The sequence below is a fragment of the Fundulus heteroclitus genome, unplaced genomic scaffold (assembly GCF_011125445.2).
Source record: "Fundulus heteroclitus isolate FHET01 unplaced genomic scaffold, MU-UCD_Fhet_4.1 scaffold_294, whole genome shotgun sequence".
NCBI classification, from domain to species: Eukaryota; Metazoa; Chordata; class Actinopteri; order Cyprinodontiformes; family Fundulidae; genus Fundulus; species Fundulus heteroclitus.
The window spans coordinates 136,784-153,368 of NW_023396704.1; the positions used below are offsets into that span (position 1 = coordinate 136,784).

General features: G+C 43.6%; 1 protein-coding gene across 1 annotated transcript in view; it reads left to right on the top strand.

The window, feature by feature from the left end:
• LOC118559483 (NACHT, LRR and PYD domains-containing protein 4-like) overlaps nt 1-16,084 on the top strand; it is a 58,568-nt gene extending 42,484 nt beyond the window's left edge. Inside the window, exons 7-9 of the mRNA XM_036130191.1 lie at nt 5,104-5,277; nt 15,312-15,358; nt 15,507-16,084. Coding sequence (XP_035986084.1) covers nt 5,104-5,277; nt 15,312-15,358; nt 15,507-16,039 — 754 coding nt within the window. The 3' untranslated portion in view covers nt 16,040-16,084. The remainder of the gene's footprint in view (nt 1-5,103; nt 5,278-15,311; nt 15,359-15,506) is intronic.
• Nucleotides 16,085-16,585: the final 501 nt, after the last annotated feature.

Here is a 16,585-nt window from a genome sequence, read left to right on the forward strand (position 1 = left end):
ACATTGGTGACTGTAAAGAAATCAATAATATTTCTGATGAATTGTTTAATAGCAGATTTTTCTCCCTGTCTCTTCAGACTGAGTGTCTGTGACCTCTCAAAGAGAAGCTGTGAAGCTCTGTCCTCAGTTCTCAGCTCCCAGTCCTCCAGTCTCAGAGAACTGGACCTGAGTTACAACAATCTGTGGGATTCAGGAGTGACGCTTCTCTCTGCTGGACTGGAGAGTCCAAACTGTAAACTGGAAACTCTCAGGTACAAAGTTCTCCATCCTGTTGAAACCATATTTCTGTCCATTACTTGCCAAAAACATGATGGAAATATTAGTTCAGATAGATTTGTTAAGTTTTGACTGACCTTTATTCCCTATGAATAGAAACCAGGCACAGACTTACAATATAGGAGTGATTGTAAAAGGTTTTCTTTTGTGTCCACCTTGAAGAATTAAATATATTCAGGAGCCCCTTCCCAACAAAATTTGTCAGAATTTTTACTTTTATAGTTTTCTGTTTTAATAAATTAAATAACCATTTTAATTAAATTAATAATAATTGTTATTATTATTACTACATGTAGACAGAAAATATATCATCTGCTGGAGCAAGTAAGACTCAGTAACTGTAAAAGGTAGCCTCCCTCCTCTCTGCCTTATTTTCTATGCTGATTCTAAACATTCAGCGCTGGGTTGCTAAAAGGTGCAGCATCAGAAAGAAATGAATCATTGCAGTTAATCACTAATGTACCATTAATTAATTCATTGCTATTTTCCTGAGTGATATGTATATTATTTAATATTTTATAAGCTAAGCCAATTAAACAAGGATACATTGTTACTGACAGTAAAATATACGTACATAATAAACAAAGTAAAATTATTGTAAACCATTTGTGTTTGATTGAAGTATATATGACTGAGACAAAATGTAGTAAGATGGTTATTTTTCTAAATCAAAATATTAAAGGTATAATTCATGTCTTTTTTTAATGAGGGGAGATAAAGGGATATTTTAACCACTTTAGCTCCCCTCCTTGAAGGAGCAAAAAACCACGCCTCCTATCAGAGCATCAGCATTGCTGATTCAGGAGCATCACTCATTTAGTATTGAGCTCAATGGAGCACATGGTCGTTGATTGGCAGCTCCCTCCAGACCAGGATGCTAATCTGTTATTCAGCGCTGTAGGCTCATCTCTCTGATTCTGTATCAGTAAAGGCCAGGGGAGGGACTACAGGAAGGTGTTGCTCTACTGGCTGGTTCTCAGTAATGCAGAATGAAAGTCGTAGCAGCCCTACAGAACCTTTAACACTCAGGGCAGACCTGGAGGAGGGTCCCTTCCCAGAAGTCTGACTGGGGCCCCAAAACAGCAAAGACCCCCACTGACACAAACCACTGCTTTATTCTTTCTATCAGCTTAATTTCTTCTCTCCATCAATGAGATCTTAACATCAGAACCAAGGTTCTACTGGTATTATCTGTTCATCTATGGTATTATAGGTCCAGTTTGAAGTTCGCTTAAAGCAAAAACCTTCTGCAGAGTTTGTCAGTTTGCTGATTTTTTGTGGCAGTACTTCCAAAAAGTGTAATTTGTTAAAACTTTAAAAACCACTCCATAACAGGAATTAATCCAAAGCAGCATTCTTCCTATTGGGTGTCCCCAGTCAAACAGAAAAAAATAGAGCTAAACTCCTGAATGAATATTTGACTCAAGGAAAAGGAATGCGAGTAGTTTTACCTTAAAGAACTCCCCCAGAAGAGGGAAATCATCATCCAGTCAGTAAACATAATGTTTTAGAAACAGCAGCTTGTGGTAAGGCCATAGACATAGACTTGGTGTCTCTGTATATGTTAAGGACGTTAGCTAAAATCATCTGCATTTACAATGCAGACCAACTTTGTCATGGTCTTGACGTTTTTGACCTACATGCAGATCTCGCTCGGGAGGCATAGAATGGTTTAAGGCGTTTATAATGACATAGATTAAACAGGGCCGAATGTGTAGATAACCACGACAAAGCAGCGCCAGAGAGAGACGCAACACCGGAGCTCACTCGATCTGCGGACGAGAGGTTGAGCGTTAGGTATTGTTCAGAGAACGGAAGGTTTGAGAGTGAGAGGGAGCTTACCGCCAATTCCGGGAACCTAGCCGGGGGGAGCGGAGCGGAGAGACGGATTCAGCGGGTGACTCCCTGTGATGGCAGCTGGTGACTGAGCGGCTGGAAGGCGGGCAGGTGGAGTTGAGCGGAGTCCAAGCAGCATGGATGGTGGGAGCAGTGGTCTGTGGGCAGCTGGAGAAACCAGGGGTGTTTCGGTGAGGTCATCAGCACAGCTTGGTAAGACCAATGGAGCAGAAAGAGAGAGAGAGGAGACTTGACTAGGGATGTCTTAGGTACGAGGTAGCGCTTTGGAGTGGAATCCAGAGCGTGAGGCAACCTGAGAGACAGGAGACAGAGGATTACATAGGGAATGAAAGAGCTGTAAGAAGACAGTGGCCAACTGAGGCGTACCACACTAAGTTAACACTAGACCGCTGCTTAAATGCTCCCGAACCACACTGCCGAACGAGCCGCAGGTGCGCGCCACACCCACCAGCCAAACTACAGTCACTTGCGGAGAAGGGAGAAAGCAGAGAAGGCAGGGCCAGCAGGGATCTGCTCAGCACTGCCTGCTGAGTCCTGACAAACTTGGCCTTAGAACATTAGCTAAGTTTACTGTATTGACGTTGTATCATTTTCTCAGATTTACCAAGTGGTTGGGTAGCTTTAACCTGCTCATTACACAGCCTTGTGTTCTGAAAGCAGCCCAGCTTAGCGCAGGTTCTGCAACATGTTGCTGCCACTGAGAAACCTCAGGTCACCGCCACCGTCGTCATCATCAGCCTTGGCAGCTGTTGACGGCCCTGCCACAGACATTTCTGTTATTTTTGCACATTTGGCAACAAGTGCTTGAAAAGCAAGTTGTTGTTTTTATTCGCAAAGTTTCTCTGAACCTTTTCACTTTTTCTCCATCTCAGCATCATAAATTACACGTAAGTGTAGTTTATTTATAATGAACCAGTTCACAACAAAGGGCAACATAAAGACGTGTAAAATCAGACAGATCCATCAATCTTTCCAAGGAGAACATTGGCGACTGTAAATAAATCAACAACATTTCTGATGAATTGTTTAATAGCAGATTTTTCTCCCTGTCTTCTTAGACTGAGTGCCTGTGACCTCTCAGTGAGGAGCTGTGAAGCTCTGTCCTCAGTTCTCAGCTCCCAGTCCTCCAGTCTCAGAGAACTGGACTTGAGTAACAACAACCTGCAGGATTCAGGAGTGAAGCTTCTCTCTGCTGGACTGGAGAGTCCAAACTGCAGACTGGAAAATCTCAGGTACAAAGTTCTCCATCCTGTTGAAACCACATCTCTGTCCATTACCTGTTAAAAAGTTAATGGAAATATAAGTTTATTGACTGCAATTTTGACGCTGTACAATATTTACAGTTTCTGTCCTACAATGTGAAATATTTACATACATATTTAACAATCTATACGGCAATATATATATAATTTCTGCAATGTACATAACACTACTGTATATTGTATATATGTTTGATTATCTGACATTTCAATATTAGTGCACTAGTTGGAGCTGGCTTTAATTCTCGTTGTGCATGCGTGGAATAATATGTAGAATGACAAAAAACATTTTGATTCTGATATATTATTTATCTACAGACAACTATATGTTACATCAATGCAGAGAAGCTGAAGGCAACCGCCTGGGTACCCGTCAGTAATGGGACCTATTGGTTACCCAGCCATTAACAGTACCCCTGAATTATGTGTGTTTGAAATAAAAATTAAGATTTACAATGAAAAAGTAACAAAAAAGTAACATTATGCATCATCTACTTCTGCTCCCCTTTCCATTTACTAAAATTGATTATTCTGTCTCAGCACATAAAACATCCTAAAAATGCAGTGTGCTGATTGAGCAAGCAGTAGGAGAGATGAGAACAGAGAAAGATGAAGCAGAGCTATTATAGCAGAGCTAGAAGCTGAAAAAGGGAGAGAAAAGAAAAAGTTGTCGTGTTTCTATCAAAATGGTCTGAAGCACTGGATGTTTTCTAAACATCCCTGCATCTCATTAAGGAAGATATTTAGATGTTTGTTCAAAACATACATTAAGCCCCAAAATGACATTTGAATTAAGTATTTAATTTAAAAACAAGCAGATTCGTTTTTATTGTATTAGATATAGTCTAGTTCCCCTGTCACTCTGGGCTCTAGCCTGCGTGTGTTTGTGATGTGCTGAATCAACTCTGGTGGGTGTGACGACCAGGAAACTGGGACATGGAAAGAACAAACTATCTACCACTTTATTGTTGGAAACTGGGATATAATTAAAGGGTTTCACTCAGAAAGCAAGCAAGCAAGAAAGCAAGCAAGCAAGCAAGGCCCCAAAAGGCAACTTCATGTTTAAAAGCACTGGGTCCTGTTTGTGGGAGTAGTTGAGCAGTCGTGGCGTTTCCTGTACACAAATAATAATTTCTGTCTTCTTTTTCTTTTGACTCATTGTCAGGTTATGCTGGAGCAGGTAGTGAGACAGCAAGAGAAGAGATGCAGTAAGCAAAAGTTTAATAAAGAGTGGAAGAAAGATGGGGCACTGAAAAACATCTCATCAGATGGGAGATTTCTCAAAGGCATTCTGCTGATTCTGCAAGAGTGAAATATGTGCTAACCATACGCTGCCAACGCCACTGATCTAAACCACTGCTTTATTCTTTATCTCAGCTTCAATTCTTGACTCCATCACTGAGATTAAAGCGATCTAAACACCAGAACAATGGTTCTACTGGGACCACCAGTTCATGTTTGGTATTTTAGGTCCAGTTTGAAGTTGGCTTAAAGCCAGAACCTTCTGCAGAGATTGTGTCTGTTTGCAGAGTTTCCATACCAGTTGAGCTCTAGTCAGGATTCATCTGTTTAAATGTGTCAGACTTTGTATTACCTACATAACAAAATATAGTTTAATTTCTATTTTATATTCATTAAAACCAACTGAGCAGCAGCTTCTTGAGCACTACTTTATTATGTTAACATCATGTGTTGAATTGTGTGTCTACAGCTTGTCAGGCTGTCTGGTCTCAGGGGAAGGCTGTGCTTCTCTGGTCTCTGCTCTGAGTTCCAACCCCTCCCATCTGAAAGAGTTGGACCTGAGCTACAATCATCCAGAAGATTCAGGAGTGAAGCTGCTGTCGGCTGAACTGAAGGATCCACGCTGGAGACTGGAAGCTCCCAGGTATGGAGTAATAAAGGTATAGAGGTACTTTAAGACAAAATTTTGACTGATTTATGACCCGTATCATAAATCAACACCTCCTCATTTAAATCCAATCCCTCTCCTACCCCTCTTATCGCTTGCAGTCAGAATAATTGCAGAATTTATTTAAATAAGTTTAAAGGTTAATTAGGAATAGTTTAATGCAGTGTCTCGTGGTAGGAAGATTCAAGGTGATAGTGCAAATCCTGGCAGGCTCAACATGATGGTTTTATAGTGGATATTAATAGTTATTAGGGCTGTCAGTTTTAACATGTTATTGACGCGTTAACTTTGTTAGACCAAAACGGCAAAAAAAATTTTAATGCGCGTTGATCACGTTAATGTTTTTTTTCCAACACCGCTCCCCGGACTGTGTTTTTCTTTTTTTTTTACCGTCGCCGCTTTCCGTAGTTCCAACAAGACTAGCAAAACAGACCCACGCTTACTGTTGCCAAGCACGTTTATTTCATATAACTCTGGGGTTCTTTTTCTAAAGTCGCTTGTAAATTTCATAAGTTGCGGGGGGTTTTGGGCTTGTTTCTGTGTGTGAAGTCGCTTATTTGGGCTCTGAGATAAGTGACGCTGTCGCACTACAGACACAGAGTATAACCAGCTGAAATATAACGCGTATCCTCCTAGACTAACATAAGTGCAGAGGGAGTAGAGGCAGGAAGAGCAACTCTGCCCATATTTTCTGCAGTTTACTGTTGCAATAACTGCTGAAAGTAGGTTTGGCAGTGCAGATCACCATTTGGAGCAGAGATTGATTCTCAAGATGATCCACGCTGATAACATTGCAGAAATCCAACCCATAAATACTATACCTTAATGCTTATTAATTGGTATTTTTCTGTCTCTAAAATGTAAAATTAGTATAACATTATATGTAAATATTTAATACCATGTCTATATTTTTTAGGAGTGAGAAAATATTTCAGCGTGATATTTTTATTTATTTACACATTTGTTTTTGTATTGTGTAAACATCCGACCGTTAGGATTAGTGATTTAACCATTATGGGCCAGAGTTTAACATTTTATGGCACCAGAATGTTTTCAATCCAATTCTGAAAAGTGCTAGAAGATAAAGAAATTGAAATATTTTTTGTACAAGCATGTTTTTCACTAGTGTCATTTACTGCAAAATTGCATATTAAAGGCATACTATGCAACATTTTTCAGTTAATTAATGTGTTCCATACAGTTTTGGATGATTAAATGAGTCATTTCAGGTCGAACAAAGGTTTTCTCGGCCGCCCTGGTGGTCTGCGGGGGAAATACCGTACTTGCAATTGCAGGAGCCCTCGGCCCGCACCCACAAGCTCAGAAGTCTCGTGCAAGACCGCGAGAGTCGGTCTTGCTTTACGGCGAGAACTCCATGTGTTTTTGCCCTGCCATTCACTATATGCACGCGCGAAAGCAACAACAAAGAACCGCGTGTTAACATGCAAGCATATCAAGTTTTTTATTATTATTATTATTATTAATAATTTGTTTTTTTTAATGATGGCGAGGCGGTAGCGAGTTTTTGGCGAAGCGGCCACCTCGCCAAGATAGCGCTGTGGGAAACCCTGATGTTCATACTTTCACTGTGTTAGTCATTGTTTGTACTGCCGTTTTTTTCCGACTTTTCGTTGCGTTCGCCTGTCTGCTAAGCTCAAAACAACCGCGCCAGGCTTGACGGAGAAACCAGAACAGCTGAGCATCTTTATGACAGTGCACTTTTACTTTTGCCATCTGGGGGGAGCCTCGCTGGAAAATCAACCCCGGTTGCATAGTATACCTTTAAAATACCCAAATAGGCTTTTACACTTTCAGAAATAAAACATAATTTGTGATTAAATTGTGAAAAAAGATAAAATATGCTATATATTTGCGATTAATCGCGAGTTAACTTTTGAAATTATGCGATTATTCGCAATTACAATTTTTAATCATTTGACAGCTTTAATAATTAAATAATTATCAATTGGGTAAGAACACCACTAATTTTTAATCAAGAGAAAAAATGCATCTTTGTCTTTGTAAGTTATTTAATTCAAAGCCTAGAAGCGTTTGAATGTCTCTGTCCCCTAACACAGTCAGGAAACAGAGCAAAGAGAAAAAGAACACACTAAACTTTTTTACATTCTGGGTCACCAAAGTGGGAGTGGTGTGTGGTTGGCTCACGGTCCCCACTGCCTGTCCCTGGCCCCGGGTGGTGCGGCTGGCGGAGCCACCCTCTCCAGGTGGGCTTTCGGGTAACGGAATTAGCAGGGAAGCTGGCTCCCTGAGAGAGCATGAGGCTCCACAATTCTTCCCTCCCCATCCCCGAATTCCTCCCTCTGCCTGCTGGAGGGGGGCATTGTTGGAGGCTATAACTTCCAGTTGACATCCCACACCGCAATTTTATTATGCATCATAGACATTTTAATTTACAACATTTTCACAACACACATATATGTAGGGATCTGTTTGGGGGGAGGGAGGTAAAGACATCTTGGGGGGGGGGGGGGTAGTCCTTGTAAGTCCTGGACGGCGGAGAGAGGCAGTGTCCAATCTCATGGGCGGCTCTTGGCCTTGTTGATAAGACCGGTAGCAGATGGGGAAAAAACTGTTCTTGTGGCAGGAGGTTTTGGTCCTGATGGACCGCAGCCTCCTGCCAGAGGGAAGTGACTTAAATAGTTTGTGACTGGGGTGGGAGGGATAAGCCACAATCTTCCCTGCACGCCTCAGAGTCCTGGAGGCATACAGGTGCTGGAGAGATGCAAGATTGCAGCCAATCACCTTCTCTGCAGACCGGATGACACGCTGCAGTCTGCTCTTGTCCTTGGCGGTTGCAGCAGTGTACCAGATGGTGATGGAGGAGGTGAGGATAGACTCAATGATGGAGGAGTAGAAATGCACCATCATTGTCCTTGGCAGGGCTTTCTTGGTGAGGGAGTTGATGTTCAGCTCCCACTTAAGGTCCTGGGAGATGGTAGTTCCCAGGAAGCAGAAAGACTCCACAGTGTCAATTGTGGAGTCACAGAGGGTGATGGGGGTAGCTGGGGCTGAGTTCTTGCTGAAGTCCACAACCATATCCACTGGAGCGTTAAGCTCCAGGTTGTTCTCCCTGCACCAGGTCAGAGATAAGTCAGATGAGAGTGGTGTCGTCCGCAAACTTCAGAAGCTTAACAGACTGATGACTGGAGGTGCATCTGTTGGTGTTATTGTGTAGGCCTCACCCCTGATGGCTCCCTCTGTCCCCATTCACATTTAGACATTGAGGGTTCTGGGTAGGTTGCTTGGAGGGTGTGAGCTGGCACCAGCAACCTTCGGGGGGGGGGGATGTGTTGGGCACCTCCTTTAGTGCTCTCGACTTTAAACACACTCAAGAACACACAACATTTGAGCAGGCTGAGGGAGGATTGTCTTTCTCACAACTCTGTTTTCCGATTACCGCATGGAGTCTGGGGCCTGAAGGACGTATATATCACCTGGTGGGGGGGTTTTGCTGGTGGCTGTTGTTGAGCCTGACACCACTGTCGGGCCCAACAACAGGTGGGGTTGGGGTGGAGTCCCCCCCCCCCTCCTCATCTTGACTTTAGGGTTCACGTACCGGGTCCGGGTGCCTGGTCTTCCTTTGGGGTGCCAGCACCTACACCTAGACCTTCTCATTTCTCTCTCCTCTTCTACTTTTTCAACATAGTGTCCACATAACATGAATTATTTCCTCCATAACAAAACTATTTACATATATATATCAAGCAGAGCACTATGACCAAAGCGATAATGCTCCACTTGTGAGAATAAATTCTATTGGGCTATTTCTGGCATTAAGGCAACAATTCTTATTGCCACATTGCCAGACAACACACAAAAAAGAAAGTGGGAGTAATCTTGAGACGAGTGCAGATACTGGTATGATTCCTTTCTAACTCCACTACTCTCTGCGTCCTTGGATGTGGAAACACTAAGTAAATCTGTAATCTGTAAGCATTTTCCACATCAGTCTGTTCCCCCAGAAATAGTGGAAAGCTGTGGGCTAAATATGTGCAAGACTGGAGCAGAATCTGAAGGATATATAAAAAATTAAAATAGCTGCTATAAACGAGTAAATCTGTTTATGAAAGAAAGCAAAAAACATCACTTGGCCTGGTCACTGGATCTGGGGTCATCCAGGCATTTAACCAGAGCCATTTTTAAACTTCTTATACATTGTTATATTTTGAAAGTTACCTGCCTCATTTCCTTCCTACTTCTTGATTGAATGAAAATCTCTTTAAATCTAGATCTGCCAGAGTTAATAATCATTTTGGTCGTAACTTTATTAAATTTTTATTTTATCACATTTGTTGAGCACAATTTTGAGCTGCTAGGATTTGGTTCTCTTCTTTCCCTTTGACTCCAGACTAGATGACCCAGGTATAGTGCTGGAACCAGCAGCTCAGAGTTCATGTGTGATTATGGAGAAAATGTCACATCATTCATGTCACATCATTCATCATTCATGGAGGCTCGGGGTGGTGGGCTAGAGTTCAACAAAAAACTACCCACCCAGGGTGGGCGGAGGGAGGCCCAGGACGGCGGGCCAGAGTCCAAACAAAAGTAATTTCTGGTGGCCGACCAGGGGTTTGACAGCCCCGAAAGAGTTCTGGAAGCAACAGCGGAGAGCCAGAGATCATGAGCCACGACTTAAGATCGCTGGGGAGCTTAGGAGGGCTGGGCGGCAGCTTAGGTATGGTGGAGGCCTCGGGCGGTGACTGATGACCAGATGGGACCGGTAGTGGTCGACCCGGCCATGGCAGGCAGTGGAGCACGAACTCATCGGCCGAGCAGCAGTCTCAGGCGGTCGTCACGGAGGGCGACCCCGGTGAGGCAGAGTCAGCCAGCGGCAGAGCAGCTGGATCTCAGGCGGTGGGCGTTGCGAAGGGCAACCCCGACGTCGAGGCAGCTGGATCTCAGGCAGTGGGCATCGCGGAGGGCAACCCCGACGGCAAAGCAGCAGAGTCCGGTGCGGGCGTCTCAGAGGGCAACCCCGACTGTGAAGCAGCAGGATCTGGTGAGGGCGTCGCGCAGGGCGACCCCGTCGTGGCTGAATCAGAGGCAGGCATCGCGGAGGTCTGGGTGGAGGTGACTTGCGGAGGATTTGAGCGTAGGCAGCCTGATAGTTCCATTCCTGCTCCTCAATCAAACCAGCGAGTCCGAGGGCAGTCAGTAGCCTAGCCTGGTCTCTGAAGCTGTCCCGAGCATGATTAACTGCATTCATCCGTCTCCAAGGCGGGCTGATGGTGGCAATTGAGTCCAGCAGATTTCTCAGCTCGAGAAATGAGGGTTCCGTCACAGAACTCAGGAGGGAGGTGGCTGTGGTCGCTGGGCGACGAGTTAATTTGGCCGGATCGTTCTGTCATGTTTTGTGGATTGAACCCCAATTGAGCCATACACAGAGCCACGTTTAGGAGTCTTAATTGAAGAGGTTGAATAGTGGATGAAGAACCGAAGACTGTACCAGGTTGCAGCAGAGGAATTGTGGAGATGGCTGGAGCTGGACGGCAGACCTGGGGCTGGCAGATGAAGGGGCAGGCAGGCAGGCGAGACGTGAGGCAAGGTAAGGATGACGAGAGGACAACTGCATACGATCTGGCTGTGAGGAGCTAACCGGAGTGAGTTTATATAAGGAGGCTTGCAGGTGGAAACAGTCCAGGATGATTAGAGCTGACAGGTGTGGGTGATTAGGAGAGTGGAATCAGGGCTGCATGTGAGGTGGAAGGTGCTGGAACTGTCGAGGGTGAAGTGGGTATAACTGAACCCTGACACTTTAAACTTCATTTTATTGACTTTTCATTTTCTAAACAACAAAAAGAGAAAACAACAACAACCAAAGAATCAATCAAATCAACAACAATGAATCAGTCTTGGATCAGAGCTGTGTTGTCACAAAGTCTCAGATCCACCCTCCAATGATCCAATTACTAATTGGATTATTGGATCCAATACTACCTTTAGTTTTATTGCATCAGTAACATTACTACAGGTTCCCAACGCCTATCGAACACATTCATTTAAAGTCTGGTCAGGTTGGTTCTTCTTTCCATTTGGTACCAGGCTCAAACCTTGAGCACCACCAGTTGTAGAATGGAGGGTCTGCCTTCAACCAACTAGTTGTTCTGCATTTCAAGGCTGCAGTGAGCAGCAGATTGAAGAAGTAGAACTTCAATCCAGAACTGAGTTCTGGTGATATGTTGGCTTTAAAAGCTGCTTTGAAGTAGAGGTGGGCGGATTGATACTATCGATACCAACGCTGGTATTGATATTGAACAATATTCGTTTAACAAGATCGTTACTTTTTACTCTATCCCGCACACGCTGACTGCAGCAGCTTCACCAAAGTCTCCCCGTCTGTGTCACGGCACTATGCTGCTCCCCCTCCCCTCTCGTACATGACTCCACGGCGGCAGCCAATCAGCACGCAGGCTGAGCCTGACCCGCCGACTCAGCTCTCTCTCCACTCAACACACAAACAACGGCACTGCTGCTGCTCAGACTCAGAGAGAGAAAGAGAGAGAGAGAGAGAGAGACCGCAGGAGCGGAAAAACATGAAGAGGGAAAGAAGCGCCATTTGGCTATATTTTAATACCGTAAATGAAATCAAGCCGTATGGTTTGTAAAAAGCCGGTTAAATTCAGTGGAAATACAACAAATTTATATAAGCACGTGAAAAACTATTAGCAAGAAAACATTGAGCGACAAAAAAAGAGAGAGGAGACAAAACTTATCTCATTGCCCTGACAGACCCAGATCCACAGACTGACGTCACTGACCGAGGCATTTCAGTCCTCCAGAGAACATCCAGGTAGATAAGAGGGGAGGTCCTGAGCAGCAGTTCATGTTAACTTTCAAAGTAGATATTATCTATGATATGTCACTGGAGCCCACACAGAAAATGTAATTAAGGCCTTGAAAGAACCCAGTACATATATCCTATTAAAAAGTGTTATTTAAAGTTCAAATAGAAAACCACATACTTATAGTTTCTCATTTGATAGTTTGTACAAAATTAAATGTATCACAAGTGATAAAAAAACAAATTTGTTGTTTATAGCACAAAGTAATTCACTTAAATAGCAGACTACGCAAAATTCCTCATTCAGTCACGTGACCCGCTGTCTTAGTTACGGGGAGGCGCTGTAGGATGCCGTGACGTCAGTGTAGTCAGGAAGCAGTCAGGAAGCGGTCTTTTTACAAGGCGAGTCGATATTCATTCAACGTTGTGAAGGAGTTTTTAACCTTAAACGAGGAATACGAAGCTAGCCAATTGGATGTTAAAAGCCAATGATCTGATCGGACTCTGACCGATAAGTTTATTCGGCAACGTTGATAACTCAACTTATAACTGCAATTAGACTTTAAACTGTTACCCTTTTATCACCAATCCAATGACAATGTCTCTGTGTTAATATCAGATGTTAATTCTGAGAAGGAAGTAGCTCTGAATTCTGAATAACCATGCAACTCTGAATTGGAATGAACACAAACAATTATTATTCCACAGTTGTTGTTTTATTAAACCAAAGGCGATTCCCTGTTACAGTAATTCTCTGATTCAACAACCTTGGAACTCTACTCACTACTAAAACTAATATGCAATACATATGTGGAAATAAAAATCAAAAAGGGATTAAAATGAGAGATAGCCAATCTTAGTTCAACTCACGGTTGTTTAAACACCACATTCAAGACATCGGCATTTGACGTAGCAGCAATGACAGACAGAACAGCTTTGAGAATCCCACTGGACGCTTTAATGTTTTCCAACAAGCTATTTCAGCTGAGCTAGCTACAGTTCAGCTACACGACACCCTCCCAAGATGGTGACTATGATGACGTAGGATCTACAACCTTGCGTGATGCATGAGGGGAGGTCCTAATGATGTCACCACGCTTACGCTAATGTGAGGTGGTATCTCGCTCCGAGAAGGAGTGCTTGCTGAGGAGTTTAAACGAATACCGCAAACTGAGTTTCAAACAAAGCGATTGAGCTGATAAGAAGGAAGCGAAGAGAGAGGGAAAAAGATGGAAGAAGATGGAACAAGAGTTGAAGAATCGACCCGTGGAGGAGTCCTTCTGAGCCACAAATCAACACTACCAAAAATCACCTTCAAATGCATGCACATACAAACAGAAAGATATTCAACAGTTAAAAACAGTCCGCCTTGGAGTAAACACAATTAAACTAAATTCTAACACCTGCCCAGGCACATCTAAACCACCCTGTGGGTGAAAAAGAAATAAAAGAAATAAAAGGGGGAAAAACCTGTTTACTTGACGTTTTCCCGGCTGGGTTCGGGAGCACTCCGAGTCCGCGGATCTGGTCCAGCTCAGCGAGCCGGTGCGCCGGATGGTGGGGACACGGGAGGGGAAGTTCCTTCGCCTCTCTGGGCGTTAGACGCTTTGTTCGGCAAAACAAAAGCTGGGTCCTCTCTCGATCACCTGGAGATAACGGCTCTCAGTCTTTGATCAGAGGAAATTCAAAAGTACTTCTTTTTAAGTCGACCTCCTGCATCGGCAGAGCAGGGAATGGAGTTTGCTTCGGTAATCTTAGGTCCAGCAAAGAGTTATCCATCCTGCTGTAATCCACTGATTAAAGCAGTAATCTCAGAGACATGTGCTACTCCAGAGGTTCCCAAGGTTTGTTCCTGGAAGCTCCTACTTGGACCTCCAATCCAGGCTCCGCCCCCTTTAGAGAAGATCTTTCCATAGATGAAGCTAAGAATCACCTTGATGCTGCAGACCTTTGTTCAGGGAGGAGATGTCAGGATGTTTGTGACAGTCTGTTCCAGGCTTTAGTTGTTCTCCTCATGAGGAGCTGAAGTCTCTGACAGGAATGTAGAGCTGAACAGGAGAACTTGAAGCTTTCTTCTTGGCCTGTCTGCTTTCAGCAGCGTGACAATCCAACATTTTAGTCTGAATTCATCTGGAAATATTTCTCTGAGCCTGAATCAGTTTGAAGGCAGGCAAGCTCCTCATCAGAGCTGAGATCTTCTATGTCCTCCATGCTGGAAATGTAGAAGTCCAGCAGCTCCTGATCTGTGATATTAGAGCCTGTCATCATCAGTAGAACGGGACTTCATTTCCCTCTCAAAGCAGGTTGGAAATCTGTGTGGAAAGATGCAAACAAAGACTCTCTGGACTGTTTTATCTGCTGGGGGCCTTGTTCCAGAGGCTCCTTGGACACTTTCACAGGCCATTACTGCAGCTGCTGGATTCAGGAAGCTGCATCTTCTTCTTGGTCTCATTGTAAATATGTGCAGCGCCACCTGGTGGTGCTGATTGGTAGAGGAAGAGCTGAAAGGTTGGAGGTGTTTGTCAGAGGTCTGTGATGATGGAAGCCTCTCCCTGGTTTGTGAGTCTGAGCTCAGAGATCAGATCTTTGATTCTTGTTGAACTCTTTGTTGAATGTGATGCAGCTTCTCCTTTTTAATGTTTGAATTTCTGGATCTTCCAGTGTGGCCACAGCAGATTTCCACAGGGCTCTTTAGTCTTTCATTCTTCCATCTTTGTGTGGGAGTGTGGATGGAACAGGGATCCAGAGTTGGTGTTAGTGTTTAGATTGATTGTATTTTAATGCTGATTATTAAATCAGTTGGAGCTTTCAGAAATGTTGACTTAGTTTCCTGATGTCCTTTTAGGCTTCAGGCTGTTTCTTTAGGTTGTTACTGAGGGATTTCCTTTCTCCTCTCTGTTGGAGCTTTTCCTCTGTTTGGACAAATGAGTTATGCTACAGCCCCACCAGCTGTCCCCACTACATCCACTGCAGGTTGTAATGTTTCATCATCATCATCATCATCATCATCATCATCATCATCATCATCAGAGCCCAGGTGTCTGTCTGCTCTCTCTTCTTTCTTTCTCTGGATTTTTACAACAAGTGGACGTGTCCAAATGTTGGACTGGTCCTTTCTCAGTGGAGGACAATGTGTGTCTGAGAGACATGTAATGTCCATGTTTGCTGCTGAAAGAGACTGATGGTCTGACCCCCCTCCTCCTTTCAGGGTGGAGCCTGCTGGAGTCCAATGGTTGACACCAGGTCTGAGGAAATGTAAGTGTGTTTTTCATTTGATTCATGACAACAAAGCAGCTCACATTCAACCATCTTCAAACTGTCCATCACTCATTCAGGAGTCATCATCAAAGTGTCAATAAATGATCAATAACTGCAGCTGGATTGTCTTTGTTCTCTCCATCAGATTCCTGTCAACTCACAATCGACACAAACACAGTGGGCAGAAAACTCAAACTGTCTGAAGACAACAGGAAGGTGACATGGATGATGGAGCTTCAGTCATATCCTGATCATCCAGACAGATTTGATGATCTTCCTCAGCTGCTGTGTAGAACTGGTCTGACTGGTCGCTGTTACTGGGAGGTCAAGTGGAGAGGAGATGTTTATATATCAGTGAGTTACAGAACAATCAGAAGAAAAGGAAACAGTAAATACTGTTTGTTTGGAGAGAATGAGCAGTCCTGGAGTCTGAGATGCTCTGATCATCATGGTTACTCTGCCTGGCACAATTACATAAAAACACATATCTCCTCCTCCTCCATCTCCCACAGAGTAGCAGTGTATGTGGACTGTCCTGCTGGTATTCTGTCCTTCTACAGAGTCTCCTCTGACTCACTGATCCACCTCCACACCTTCAACACCACATTCACTGGACCTCTGCTTCCTGGCTTTAGGTTCTTGTGGTCCAGCTCTGGTTCCTCAGTGTTTTTGTGCTGATTGAGTCTAAAGAGTCTCCTCCTGTCAGAGAAAGCCTCTCCCTGTTGAACAGATAGTTCAGTCTGTTCATGTCTGTCTCTTTCACTCAGAAACACGTTTTCACATTCATGGATTCAATCTATTTCTTTGTGAAACTCTTCTAAATGATTCCTTGGAAACTTCTTCCTCTTCCAGTCCTTTAAAGATGAAAGCTGGGATTATTCCAGGATCCACATGTTGTTTTTCTGCCTGTTTCCAGTCAAAGCTTCACTCTGAATATCAGCATGTTGACTTTCTCTCTTGGTTTTTTAATTTCATTCATCAGTCAGATTTCATTGAAATGTTGGCCAGTTTTTCTCAATCTCTGGACATTATCTGTTTCTGTCGGCTCCTATTTTCTAAACACTTTTTACATTCACATGTTAAATCTTCCTTTTGTACATTTGCTACAGTTCTACTTCATGCGTTTAATGTGAAATAAACAGATTTTCTTCTTCTGTGTTCGAATTTGTATCCCCTGCGTCGGGAGCGCATTCAGCTGGAAGAATGAATCCAGTCAACCCCGCC